General features: G+C 51.5%; 3 protein-coding genes across 3 annotated transcripts; 1 reads left to right on the forward strand and 2 right to left on the reverse strand.

Moving 5' to 3' along the window:
• Positions 1-1,689: 1,689 nt before the first annotated feature.
• BDZ99DRAFT_526592 (uncharacterized protein) lies at positions 1,690-3,714 on the reverse strand (the record flags this gene model as incomplete). Its single annotated transcript, XM_033726149.1, has 1 exon — positions 1,690-3,714. One exon carries the CDS (start codon positions 3,712-3,714, stop codon positions 1,690-1,692), a length of 2,025 nt encoding a protein of 674 aa, XP_033570183.1.
• A 1,706-nt stretch (positions 3,715-5,420) lies between these two features.
• Positions 5,421-5,982, forward strand: BDZ99DRAFT_399963 (uncharacterized protein; the record flags this gene model as incomplete). The annotated part of the gene is made up of 2 exons (XM_033716156.1): positions 5,421-5,566; positions 5,676-5,982. 2 exons carry the CDS (start codon positions 5,421-5,423, stop codon positions 5,980-5,982), a joined length of 453 nt encoding a protein of 150 aa, XP_033570184.1.
• A 2,526-nt stretch (positions 5,983-8,508) lies between these two features.
• On the reverse strand, positions 8,509-9,564 carry BDZ99DRAFT_468206 (uncharacterized protein). Its single transcript, XM_033721196.1, has one exon. The coding sequence runs from the start codon at positions 9,516-9,518 to the stop codon at positions 8,838-8,840; it is 681 nt and encodes a 226-aa protein (XP_033570185.1). The 5' UTR covers positions 9,519-9,564; the 3' UTR covers positions 8,509-8,837.
• Positions 9,565-13,924: the final 4,360 nt, after the last annotated feature.

Here is a 13,924-nt window from a genome sequence, read left to right on the forward strand (position 1 = left end):
GAGGTGGGCCACTCGCTTGGGTGGGCCGCTCGCTTGTGGAGTACGTTACGCATTGTTATAGTCGCTCAAAGTCAAAGTACCCCTCATATTTTGCGGCACGGGGGGTTTTCCGTTACGCAGGGAGGGACGTTAGATGGGTTTATGAAAAGAACATTTTGACTTGATTATGGTCGCACGTGACTGTACGTTTGTACACGTGAAATTTTAAAGAACTGAAAGTAGTAACCCCACTTGTAGTGGAGCTCCCCCGATCTCTTCATAGAAGTGATGTTGAAATCACGGCTCAGCACTACAGAATACAGCCGTGTCTGGAAAAACTGGAAACACGGAGCAGGCAAGATTGTCGTCACATCGTTGGCTGTACGTAAACGCGGAAGGAGCCTGTGCCACAAGAGCAAGAAAAGCAAAAGCAGGTGCATTCAGCCGGCGCAAGTTCATCGTGATTGATCGGCCTTCCCACTCTAATACAGCAGCCTGATGTCCGTGATCCAAGATCCTGGGACCGTACGCGGAGTCAGTGATGGAAGGCGTGCTGCAGCGTGATAGCGCTGCATGTGTGACTCAAGAGCATTATGCTTATGCTCGGCCTAGGGATGTTGTGCGACTCTCCTCTCGGATGTCGCGATAAAGGTGCACGACAGATGATAGTGATCGCTGACTCATCTCCGGAAAGCGGGTAGGATGGGTGCCGGAATTTTGGTTCCGGCGAGCTTTGAGGATTGGACGGGAATGGCGCCGGTAGGTCTTGGGAGGAGAAAGGACTGGGAGGGTGGGAATGCGGCTCAAGTGCAGATGGTTCGACCTCGAGTCCACCTGACCATCACCGAGATAGACTAATATGCATGCACTAAGACATCCCTGTATAGCTGCATGCTTGTCGCTGTTTTAAGATGGGGAAAGGGATCGGACGGCTTAGCGGATAAAGCAAAAAAGGAGGGTGTTGGAGAAGCCAGACGATTGGTTGATGGAATTGATAGATGTTGGTTCGAACTGTTGGTAATTTTCGGCGACTTCCGATTTCCCGTAATGGAGGGCCTGCCGATCTGGGACGGATGCTGCATGTGGTATCGTCGAAGTAATGGGTGATACCTCGAAGGATGCATAGCTTGATCTGTAGTAGCCTTCGCAGATTTATAGATAATTAGTCGGAAAGGCACAGTACTAGGATATAAGATCGCGGACACTGTTGTAGTATCGCTTGAGCTCCCAACTATTCGAAAAGAATACAAACCTATTTCATTACAGGTCTAGACTTACCGGGCCACCTCAGCTGTGGTCGAGGGATGTGCACAGCCCGGACCGTGACCCGATGCCCAAGCTTTTGTGAGTACGTGGAAAACCCACGAGCGGTGTTGGAAAAGTGCAAGGAAGCTCTTGTCCCAGTATTGTAGTCGTCTCGATCGATCACGACGATTTGAGTTTGGGTGATTTAGGAAAGCGTAAGACTAACAACAAGATGCTTAATATAGCCGCAGCTCTGCGATAGATGAATTCTTCGATTGATGTGCTGAATACCAAATATACAATAGAACGTAACCAAACAATGTAAGAATAACTGGGTATTCGCAATGAGAACATCAAGACACCATGATACATGAATTCCGAAGGGGTGCGCCGCCGTGACAAAGTGAAAAGAGGCTAAAACGTGGAAGTTGGCGGAATTTGAGCGAACCCGCGAGAAGAATTGTTTCACGTTCTCTGCCGTACTGCCATATTGGTGGTTCCGAAATCCATGACCTTGGACGAATTTCCTGGATCAGACTTGTGGCGAGAACGGCCTCGTCTCTGCCTCTTACGTCCGTCTGGAGCAGGTGGAATGGGGGCTGGCCTGGCAGGTAGTACCGCAGGCGGCAGCTGTTCGACTGAGTCTTCTTCTATTGAATCCGGACCATATCTGACGTTGGCGAGATCTTTCGTGGCTAGATCGGTTCTCCACACATCAAGCGCCATATGCGCCCAATCCGGGATACGCTCTCCTTGTGATGCTTCACCAACACTCCGCTCCAGCTCATACATCTCCCATGGGGAGATTCTGAGCTTATGGAGAATCCACATGTTGATACGTTCACGTGTGCTTTTGAAATCACGTAGATAATCGCTAAGGGTAGACTGGCTACTTGGACCCTCGTCCAGGAGGAGCAAGTCTCGTCCGTCTCCCCAGAAATTGTCATCTTCCTCGAAAGCTGGCTCTCCTTCAGGGATAGTCACCAGGTCTCCAATACCTCGCAGATTGTCGGGCTGCGCCATTCGCCAGATATCTGGCGTTTGTAGATCAGGAGCCGTAAGTTCTAGAGGAATGCGATCTTCCCCGGCCATGCCTTTCGGCACGTCTTCCGCCGTAAGAACAGTACTACGGCGCTCAGTACTTCGACGCGGGATGTTGTGTAATCCTAACGACTCTTGTTTGCTGTGGGACAGCGAACTCTCATATTCGGGTTCTTGGGGCATTGCCTTGAACAAAGGCATCTGGCCGACTTTGACGCTATCGCCAAGATAGGCTCCGTTGAGCATGGCGGCGTTCCTTGGTTCGCCCTCTACCTCGCTCTTATGCGAACCTGTTTCGAAGGAAATGTCGGACATGTGTGTTGCTACCGTCGTAGTACCAGTTTGCAACTTGAAGAAGTGGTTGAATTTGCGTTGCAACTCTTCGTACTGCTCCTTCAAGGCAAACTCAGCGGCACCCAATCTACCCTCAATCTCCTCGTAGTCGTCTTCAGCCGGACCAACCAGGTCTCGGGATGATTGGGCTTTCTGGAAAAAGTGTTCCAATTTAGTGTCTGTGGAGGTAGTCCCACTGATCCATGATACACGTAGAGCATCCATAAAGATTCGGTCATTGTCAGAAACATTCTGCCGATGTATTCGCAATGCGGTTCTTTTCTCCTGAACTTGGACCCGAAGCCTGGTTATATCCTCCTGCATTTGCACAAATTTCGACAGATCCTCCATGAACCGATCATAAATTCTTTGGGCCCCAGGGTTCACTCGCGGCAATTCGGCATTATCACTGGAGATGATCATATTGTAGGTTATATCTAGAGGTTGGGGTGGACCCGGCGGGGGCGGTGGAGGAGGTGGAGCTTCGGTCATATTGACAGATTTGACAGATCCTTCGGTCTTGGTTGGTGTGGTTGGCGGTAGAAAGTCTGCTGGAGGCGGAGGCGGATGTGGAGGTGGAGGTGGATGTAAAGGTACGAGCTGTTCCTGGGAGGTCTCCATGTCTGTATCAATCGTTGGAAGGTCGTCGCCGATCAGCGGCTGTTCGTGCGCGTCATTCTGAAAACCTTCAGGGGCATGTGGCGGCAGGACCGTCGGTGGAGGAGGGATGGGATGGACGACGGAAGGGGGAGGAGGCGGGAATATGAGCGGTGGTAACGCGTCATGAGGAGGAGACGGTAATGCCGGGTCTTCCTTCACTGGTGGTTGTTTAGGCGTGGTGGGACGTGATTCTTCGCTGAAATATGGTTCAGCGAAATGAACCTTGGCCCGTGCTGGCTTTGGCTTTGGCCCCGTCGCGAAATCACGACCCCGCGGTATAGTGTCGTCGTCCCCAATCGTGTTCGAGTCTGAGCAGACATCTGACAGTGGAAGAGACGCTTGGAGAGACGCTTCAGGAAGGCTCTCCAGGAGTCGGTCCTCGGAAGACGGCGGGGCAGACGACTTGACGTCTTCGAGGGCGGACAATTCGAACGACACGGGACGGTCGGCCTCCATCTAAAAAGCACGGGAATCAGGAGAGGCAAAACAACTATTGGCGATTGCTTACGGCTTTCAAAGACGCGGCGGACGTTGACATCTGAGAGTCCATCCACATCCCATATTCGAGCTGCACAGCCGGACGTGGAGCAAACGCAACGGCCGCAGGAAAACGGGGAAGAGGCCAGCGAATCGGCCAGCAAGAGCACGGAATGAAGAGCAAACGGCGAGAGAGAGAAAGCGACACGTTGCGGGCAGAGCGCAACGGCGGACGGCGAGCCTCACATCGTGGTGGTGAGCGGCACACTGCCTCATATTCCAGGGCTGACGCGCCAGGGAGCTTTCGCGCGGTATGCGGGATAGCGGCGGGAGCTTGATACGACGGATTGGGGCCGGAACAGGGGCCAATATCGCGGGCTCGGCTACGGCGACAAATGGCCAAGCGTCGATAGCTGTAACGAAACCACATGCACGCTGTGCTGTCAGGCCGCTTACCCTACTTATTACCGTGAGTGCCCCTCACTCTGCCTAGATGCTATGCGGCTCTTTGGGCGCCCGCTGTATTTGACTGCCTTCGTTCCGGCCCAAAGGTCGCTGGCTGCCCCCAGGACATCCCCGCTGCTGGATGATCCGCCCCTCGTTTGGCCAACCATCATGTAAATATGTCTTCGGGCGCCTACTCCGCGTGGGTCTGGTCTCCAGAGCACCAGCGTCACTACTGTTACCGCTATGTGAACAACCAGATCGAGTACCAGTGGTCAGGCCTCCCAGCTGCCCAAGCAGCACAAGCGCAAGCAGCCGCGACAACATCGTTACCGCAGACAGCGCATGCAACGAGGTCAGTGACAGTTTCTGTAATAGCCACTATGTTTCCAAAGGGAGCCTTGTTATGGATTGGAGTACTAGCTCTGGCAGTTACTTTGTTTATGTAGGCCGTCGGAAGGGCTCGTTGCTTTGGTCTCTTTAGTAGCCTCGCCGTCTTAGCAATGAAACTGCTCAACGTTCAAACCTACCTCCTTCCACTCGCAAGTTCTTGCACTGACTTCAATTATACAGTGCTACACCTCGCTCAGTGCCGCCAATAGACTCAGCAGCTGCATCCTCAAGAGTAGCCACAGCCTCGAGAACAATTACATCCTCAAGAACAAATCAACAACCAAAGAAAGAGGCGCCTGTAGTGGAAGAGGAGGAAGACGACGGCGAAGATGAAGACGATGATGCCGATGACGCCGATGACGCCGAGGGTAGTGGAGATGATGAAGAGGAAAAGCCCAAGCCTCAAGCGTCACCGCCGACGTACAGGCCCGCCGCAACCACAACAACGCAGCCAGGTCGGTCTCAAAGCTACCAGTATGGGACCGGGCAGTCTCATAGCTATCCATACGGAGGTGCCCAGTCCACCGCTGCTACTTATGCGTCCTCTGTAAATACCTACGTCGCGCCCGCTTCGGCTCCCACTTCGCCCCAGTACACTACCAAACGCCCTTACACAAGTGTTTCTCAGTCGAGTGTAACACAACAGCCGCAGAATCCTTCTACTGGAGATCCAGCCCGTCGGCACATCAAGACAAGCTTCGCGCAGAACGTCGAGTCCAAGGAAGACAGCCTTGATCCTCGTATGTGGTTTCCGTACTCATTACTTGCCGTGACTGACCGTATCAGGCTACAGAAGAGTTTCCGCTCGGCATATACCACAGTTTTTCTGCAGAGGAAGGGTCTTCAAAATGCTTTGGACTGAGCCCGCTGGCGTCACTCCAGGGAAAACTCGCGGTTCTACTCATTTCAGTCTGATTAGGTTCAATGAAACAGCATACTCCGAAATTCGTCGGTTCATTGTTATAAGTAACAAGGGACAGTACAGTCAGTGCATGTAAGTTTGGGAATAGGCTCCTGGCCCGTCGTTATAATCATGTCAAAGATTAGCTTGCTGCCACTTCATCCATCCAACGCAGATCAGAGTTTGGGGCTAACCGTCCTAGACCTATCCAGACATACCGTGGGCAAGGTACTCGTAAGCATGGTATCGTTGTCGAGGATCACTCGTTGATCTATACTGGCGACGAGGATGACGAACCGCCCGAACTCCTTCCAGGCGAACGGATCACAAAACAACCGCTACGGGTAGAGCCAACGGGCTCGGAAACTCTCGAGTCTGCCTCTCGAGTGAACTTTGGTAAGGTGTACACTGTGGAACACAACGTCAAAGTGTTGGACATTGGCGTTGTTTGTCCACAGCACATATACCTCTTGGTGAACTACTTCACCGACGCTTTGACCTCAGTGTAGAGGACGCGATTGGGGAAGCCGGGGAGCGGTCGACTTTGAGATGCTTGACGCGCCACACACTAAGCAACATACGCTTAGTCGGTTTGTCTCGCAGGACCCGTTTACACACTCCGATGTGTGCCATCATATACGGGCGTCACCTGCTTCGTGTTACTCGCGATAGTGGGTGGCGTTGCCATGTCTTTTCTGCTTCGCATTTTTTATCCCTATGACGAATTTCTCTTTATACGGCCATATCCTTCATTTGCTCCAACTTTCTCCTTTAGCTTGCCCTAATTCTAGTCCCATGATATGTCTGAGTAATGCTCTTGGCGACGAATTTATTCTCGACATGTCGACGGCGTTAGATAGCTCTTCAAGCGTAATCCAATCAGACTCTTGATGCTTCTTATCTTTCGGAAAGAAACGGCGGCCCCAGCTGCACTATGACACCGGAGCCATGATACGGATTATGGGTTTAGTGTGGTTCTGGGTGTCTGGGTCCCGAGTTGACGGCCCGAGGCACGTGCCGCTACCCCACTACGGCCCGCTAGATCGAGACTAGTCGATCGCACCCACGTTTTAACCGGCGTAACGGCGCACCTCAAATTTGACTTTCCGCCCAACGCAACTCATCAGGAGTTCATCACGTCTTCCATCCCACGTTCATCACTCTTGTCCTTGAATATAAAGAATCTTGCTACCTGCTCTCACGCATGTTCTTTTTGCCCTTCTTCCTCAGCCTAATTGAACGCGGCTTGACCGGTACTGCTGTGTTTAGTCCACGAAGAGATGAGGTGCGTATCTCCATACAAGCCGGGCAACATGCAACATCGATGGTCGCAAGCCCTACCCGACCCAACGGAATCCCCTGCCACTAGCGTTGCATAAACTTGTTGCTGTTTTAACAGCTTGCCTTACTAAGGAAAATAAGGCGACGAACGAGGCTGAGGCTGATAGTAAGAAGGCATAGGTTCGGGGATCCGAACGGCCGAAGGAACAGATGCAGTATCCGGCGTGAGCTTTCTCATACTCTTGCGGTCAGAGAATACGGCTAGGCTGTCGCGTTGTTTCGGATACCGGCTGTTCGACTCCGCTGATAGTATGAAGATGATAGTGGTGAATGGTGCTATTGCTTAGCAGGCATCGATACTCGGGGCCCTTGGTCGGTAATGTTACTGCTGATGGATTCGCGGAGGCGGTAACGGGCTGTCATTTGGTATGTCTGCTTATCTTAGGAAAGAGGTCATCGCTGAATAGAAATCGTTCACCGATGAGACGCAAGTCCGAAAGCTTCCTTCGCCAAGGCTCCGTACATGAACCCTCGTGAGAGAACCACGTGACTAAAGAGACTAAAGAAATACCCCCACGAAGGAATCCTTCCAAGAATTCACTTATCGAAAGGCCACACTAGAAGATGATCCCATTAAAAGTGCCAGGAATTCCTTTGATTCATCTAGTATCATATCAAGCAAAAGAAAACGTGGACTAAACGACCGTAGACCAACCCAAACCAGCTCGAGAAATCTCAAATTACATAAATCGTAATCGCGTACAGCAGTAGAAAACAAATACCTCAAACACTACTCGATAAAAGGATAGTAGGCGCATCGTATTGATAGTCATGCGTTTAGGACATAGAGGAGACTCGACGAAAGAAAATCATTACCAGACATTTGGATTCCATCAAAGGACGTTTGGGCGTTTCACGAGTATGTTTCGCGAGCTGGGCCAAACGACCTGCGGAAAACAGCGTATCATCTGAGCTACATGTCGCTCATGAAACCCATCATCCGGTCCTACTTTTTACTCCCTCCCCAGATACTGTGCCTTCTTGCTTGCTTCGGTTTCGCATTTGAGCTAGATGGTCTTCTCTCTCTTCCTTGTACCGTCCTGCCGACTTCGGCGACTCTTGTTCCGCTTGTCGGATATGTTGGAAGCTGAGCTTGTCTGCTGGCTGGCTTTTCGGTATCATTGCCTGAATCATCTTCTTGTCTTTGGTCATACTCGAAATCTTGGACTTGGTCGATTTGTGGAGCTACTTGAACATTTAGCTCGGTGTTTGCTAAAGACAACGTGTTCTCGTAGACCATGGACTCATCCGTATGGCTAGATGTGTCGATAGGAGAGCATCTATCGGAAGAAGACTCCGCGGGCCATGCCTGATGGGTTCGGTCAGCCTCGCCCATCCCGAATTGGCTACGCATCGACCCTTGCGGTGGTGCGTTGGGAGAGCGTAGACTCTGAAGGTGGTCTACGCGTGATTGCGCGTATGGTGAGGGCGTTGTCGAACCACCATATTGGTTTACGGCTTGCTGCTGAAGCGCTGGGGCACGCTGGTCCTGATATGCTAACGGGGATTTATATCCTGGATGGTCCGCACCACCAATCGTTTGGAATCTGGGCGCCGAACTCGGCGGCGTCTCGGCGATTCCCCAGGCCTCTTTATACTGGTGTACCAACTTCACCATCGACTCTTTGGCAACTTTACCGAAATCGTAGACTTTTACGTTATGCTCCACGGTATAGATCTTCTGGAAGTTGACTCGCGAAAGTGGATCCAGTTTTTCCCATGGGTTGGTGGCAACTACACGAATTGAGTCACCCATTGGAAGCTCCGAGGGGCTTTGAGGTAATTCTTCTGGCTTGGGAGCTGGTGGTCCATGGTCACCCGTATAGATGATAGCGTGGTGGCTCTTCTTCTTTACAGCCGACACGCCTCTTCTAGAGTACGTCTGTATCGGCCTTGAAAGGATTTCAGCATTCCCCATTATAAAATCAAAGGCACCGAGGTTACTCACAAACAATGACAGCAATTATGGCCTAGTCTAACGACAACGAACCAACGGATTTTCACATAAATCTCCTGATTGAATCTAGGATCTCGGGCAAGCTGCTGAACAGATATCGTCGGGGGAGCGGTTCCTTCTCCCACCATCTCTGGCCAAAGAACCTTGAAGACCTTTCAAAATGTTAACGAAAGTCTTTCTTCGAATATCCAGTGCAGTTATTCGACTTACTCGACCAATCTCAAAGAACGGAGCTGCGGGACGCCGTACCATAAAACCTGAAGTCGTTGAGTCACAATTTAGAAGCATGGATTCGGGCCATATCTTACTTGGATCTAGTTTTTCTCGATTGCCTTGTGTCCCTTTGATCCTCTTAAGTGGACGTACTTGCGGCTCCAGCCCATCTTGCTCTTGAAGGTTGTATCCCAAGTTCATCTCCGTGGTCGTCTTAGATACCTCAGACGTGAAACAAGGGTCAGCTCCTCTAAGGATAGAAGGTGAATATGTTGGGTAATTATACTGAGGAACAGATATAGAGTGGCCTGCGGTGGAGCTTGAACGTTGGTACATGTTGGATGTGACTGACTGAGAAAAATGCCCAGGTGCGTCGGCAGTAGCGGATTGCGGTATACTTATTGAAAAGGAGTGAGGCGCATTTTGATGAGAGACCAACACACTCGAATGTCCTCCAGATGTTAGTCTGTTGGTTTGTGAGAGGGGCGTGAGATATCCCTGGCCGCGTTGAAGTGGAGGAGCTTGATTGGACATAGAACTCTGTGCGTGTAACCTATGATTTTCATTTCTATCGCCGTGCGCTGGCACACCATTCTCGACTCTGGTATGTGGAAAGTTATACCCGCTGCTTTGTCCTTGGACATTTAGCATGTTCATGGCTTGATTCAATCCACTGGAGGCATTCTCGGAAATGGAGTCAGGCACTTGACCAGGCGAGAGCGGATGGTTATGCGATATGCGTCCCACACCGTGTGAGATTTGTTCTGGACTGTTTTTGCAGTTTTGTATCAGCCTAAGACACAAGAGCTGGGAATGAAATAACCTCGGGGAGAGCCACTTACAGATTTGCGTTGAAGCTTGTATTAGCTCTAGCTAGAGTCCTAGCTTGATTCGGTGGAAGACTGACGATGCGTCCAGATGCAAACACCCAGGAATTTCTCACCGAATCGTATCTGTAATACTCTCCGCAGGTTTGGTCGTACCCATCCCACAGCGCGTGTTGTCGCCCGGGAGGTTCTGCCATCCCCAGCACCTACATAGCATTCGGAGTATCGCACGGACTCCAAGGCGAACGAGCCCTTTTAGTGGCAGTTGAGTGAGGCTCAGCGTATTTTACTCGTTCTAATGGGCATTTCAATTGCGTTGCACTAGTTGTTTTTATGACAGCTCGCCATTCTGCCGGGTCTGCACGAAAGCATGTTTTCAGCCTGCTGCCGCGGTTCGTGCATATCAAACTAGCGAAATAAGCCCCGTGCATAGCGGGCGTGTCATCTAACAAGGATTGTATCGGAAGGCAAATGCATGAAAATGGCAGGGCTGGCGGGATCACTCAAAGCTGTCCTTCACCCCAAGGTTCCTCGTATGCCTTTCCCGACTAGATTGCCGCCTACTACCCGCTCTTAGGACTCTTATGGACCTGAAGGGAAAGCAGCCGACCGGTAATGAAACAACCCCGGCCGGTATTGATGCCGTTGCATTTCAGCGCCCGTAAGTTCAGAGTCGTTTTCAAAGCCAAAGATACACACTTCTCAATCAGTTCACAGGACCTCGTCAGGCGACGACATACCTCCTCCTTATGTCGAGACGCCCAGCACTCCAGCTTATCAGCATGATATTGCTTCGCCCTCCAGCCTTGAAACTAGGGGGCGTACGCCACCATTGGAGAGATTGGCCGATGATACCCCAAGAGTATTCAATCAGGCCTCAGCCTCGTTCCAAGAAGTTTCGGCCCCCCCTCGCCAGCCGTTATACCAACAATTCTCAAATGGTGATAAGCTTCAAGGACGCTCCCCTAGACCGGCGGAGAATCAAATTATCCCCCAGGAGGCGAGGATATCGGGGCAGACCATGCCCTACAACATCTTAACGAGTAAGAGATGGATTGCATCGCAGCGACGCGTAGCCCGATCAAGGGACAAGGTGCTCACAACACGTGTCCGCGTGAGAAAGCAAAGGAATAGATATGTGCAGCATATGCAACATTCTCAACTTCTTGGGCGGAAGCTGGCGGCGAGTTTCAGTGCAGCGTTGGATGGCTTTCGGACACGACAGGACCAACACACACTCGAACAAATTGTGTCTGGACTCGAAAGCGGATGCCAGGAGTTCAACGGGTCTATGGGGGAATCGGAAGTGCAGAGAGAAGAAACATACGCTATCGAAGATCAGCTTTCAATCTTGGAATATCGATACGGCAAGAAAGAGGACAGCTTATCTCATCAGGTCGAGAGTGCATTGGCGGGCGAAGACACGGGATATGAGACCACAGACACATCTTCGGAAGGCCTTTCCATAATCTCAAGCCATGACTCTGCTCCAGTGGACTTCCCGCCGCGGCTCAAGGAATACTATTCTAGGATAGGAGATCGTAAGATCCAAGAGGACCGCTTGAACAATTTCAAGATCGAACTCCAACAGGAACTCGACATGCGCGAAACCCTTCGTGGAGAAGGCAAAGACGTCAACACTGATGAGGAGTTCTTCAGCGAAAGACTACTAGAACAGATCCAGATTGAAACTGAGCTTGCTGAGGCACGTTCAGATGTCCGACGTCTCCGGCAACTATGCCTAGAGGAAGGCATATATATCGAAAACGTGTTCGACATTGACGACGACGACGAAGCACTTTCCGACGCTCAATCCGAGGCCTTCTCCACGCCGATGGAAATGGAGCAATCTACCAATGAACTCTATCCTCCAGCACTATCTCGATCGTATGGAAGCGTCTCTCCAGGTGGAAGTCTTATTTCTGGCTTTCTAAATACTCGCGACCGCGTCAGAAAGTGGCTGATTGACGATGCCGTGAACGAGAAATTCCTTAGTGCACCGACAAGCGACATACTATCCAGAGATCACAAATGGGTCAAATTGGTACCGGCATCTTGCTCCCCGATTGAGCCGCCACAAGGCTTCGAGCACACGTTCCAACCACCCGATCCTATCCGCAACGCGCAGACGCAACTTTCTCACTCAGCTCCGCACATAAGAGCCTCATCCAGCGAAACCACCGGCCGCTCTCCACGAAGACGTGCATACAGTGCTGCAGGAGCGTTGCAGCATCAATGATGCCACCAGCATGCTCCGTCACTACAATGCCCTTCTTTCAGCTAGGCGCCTCGATCTTCCCGTCTCCTGTTCTATCCAATGACGTTCCTATGTTCATTCCGGGGTTGTTGGTGTGGCGCATCTTGCATTTCAGCTCTCAGAGATAAGGCAACATGTTGATAGATATGGGTTTCTCGTTTGTAAGATTTAGATGACCCGGTTACGAAGTCGCTTCTGCCTTTCTTTTCCTGCTTCTATGTCGTTAACTGAAGCATGATACCCCCCTTTTCTGAAACCTGTTCGGTCTTTTTCGTATACTCTTCGCGAACTGCCTCTTCCGTAGTCTAACTTCCGCTGGCGCTGATCTCCTCAAGATCCCACTTTTGCACAGTGCTCGTGGCTTAGAATTCGATATCAGTGATATTAAGCCGGCCATATCTTGGATATTAGTGGGTGAGCATGCCTCTAACTTTGTTGGTCGCCGGTGAGAGCTGTCCAATGAACACCAAGCGTTCCCGATCCGTGGATCCTGATCCTTGCCCTATCCGTATGTCCGTGTCCGTGCGGGGGGTGTGCATCCTCTTGAGAATCAATCCTCACCCTATGGAATAGTGAGGCTGCAGAGGCAGATGATTATACAGCTTGCACAGCCCGCCTGAGGATCGAGGCAGGGAATACCAAGTTTCGTCCCACACCTTTTCGGCCAGTGATCAAGTGTTCGCTCTCAGTTTCATTTTGATGTCGCTCCATTTCACTCTTTCGGTCCAGTCCCTACTCGCTAGGTAGCAGATGGTAGACCGTGGACCCCACGGCGGAACAAGCAAAATGTCTCGATTATGGTGGTAGGTGGCACGACTCATTTGACACTGCTTCTAAGCCACCTCGCTCGACCCCGCAGCCCTGTGGGGGTGATTGACTAATACCCAGCTGTATCTAACACGACTATTTTGGCTAGTTTCCTCACAAGCATAACCCAGCAAGCGCAGCGGCGTGGCGCCATGGGCCAGCCCGGCGGCGCGGGACGAATCGTGGGCAGAGTGGGTCTCTCCCGAGCATAAAAACGCACGGACTGGGCTGTGAATGTGAAAGTCTTCCGATTTTAGAGTGGCATGTCAACAGGAAGGCAACCAACGTCGTGTTGTCGATTTCGGTTGACGTGACATTTGTACGCTGTGAAGCGTCGGACTTGGAGAACACACCCGCAAGGCGGCAGAGCACACGGCGTAGCAAACGAGCTCAGCTTGCCCCTATGCAGCTTCCCGAGTCCTTCACTGTGCTCACCCCCATGATTCGTGCGAAATAGCCCACGTGGGAGGCCTAATCCCACTTCTCCTTCAAACGTGCACTGCCCGCGGGCCTGACTTTGAGATGTGGAAATCATGGGTTGGTGCTCCGTAAGATCCTGGATGACTCCTAGACGGCATCTCCGTTGTGATGTTTGCCTAAAGCGGCCCGAGCATGACCGGTTACGAATGCAGGTGCTGCAGTGCTGATGCACGAGAAGATGCACGGTGGATCAATGCGCAGCTTTCCCCGCGATTTAATGGAGTCACGTCTCCGTGCCGATCAGTCATGAGCGTGACTGGTCCGTATACGCGCTGCTCTCGAATTTTGGTAAGGCCGAGTGGTATCCAGAGCCTCCAAGACTGATATGCCGAAACTTGAGCTGCTCTCTGGCTGATTCGAGCGAAGTCGATTGGATGACGAACTTAGTACCTAATAGCTTCAATACCCAATGACCTACAGTCCTCCCACTCTTGAAGCAGCCAAGCTTTAAGGCAAGCGTTTTCGACAAGCACGCGAGAAAGGCTATCCTCCAATATCGCGTAAGGGGTGGTAAGTTGGACGAGGCCAGAAGCCACCCAATGAAGTGTATGCGCCCTGCTGCCGCTTTG

The sequence above is a fragment of the Mytilinidion resinicola genome (genome assembly GCF_010093595.1).
Source record: "Mytilinidion resinicola strain CBS 304.34 unplaced genomic scaffold BDZ99scaffold_27, whole genome shotgun sequence".
In the NCBI taxonomy this organism is placed as follows: Eukaryota; Fungi; Ascomycota; class Dothideomycetes; order Mytilinidiales; family Mytilinidiaceae; genus Mytilinidion; species Mytilinidion resinicola.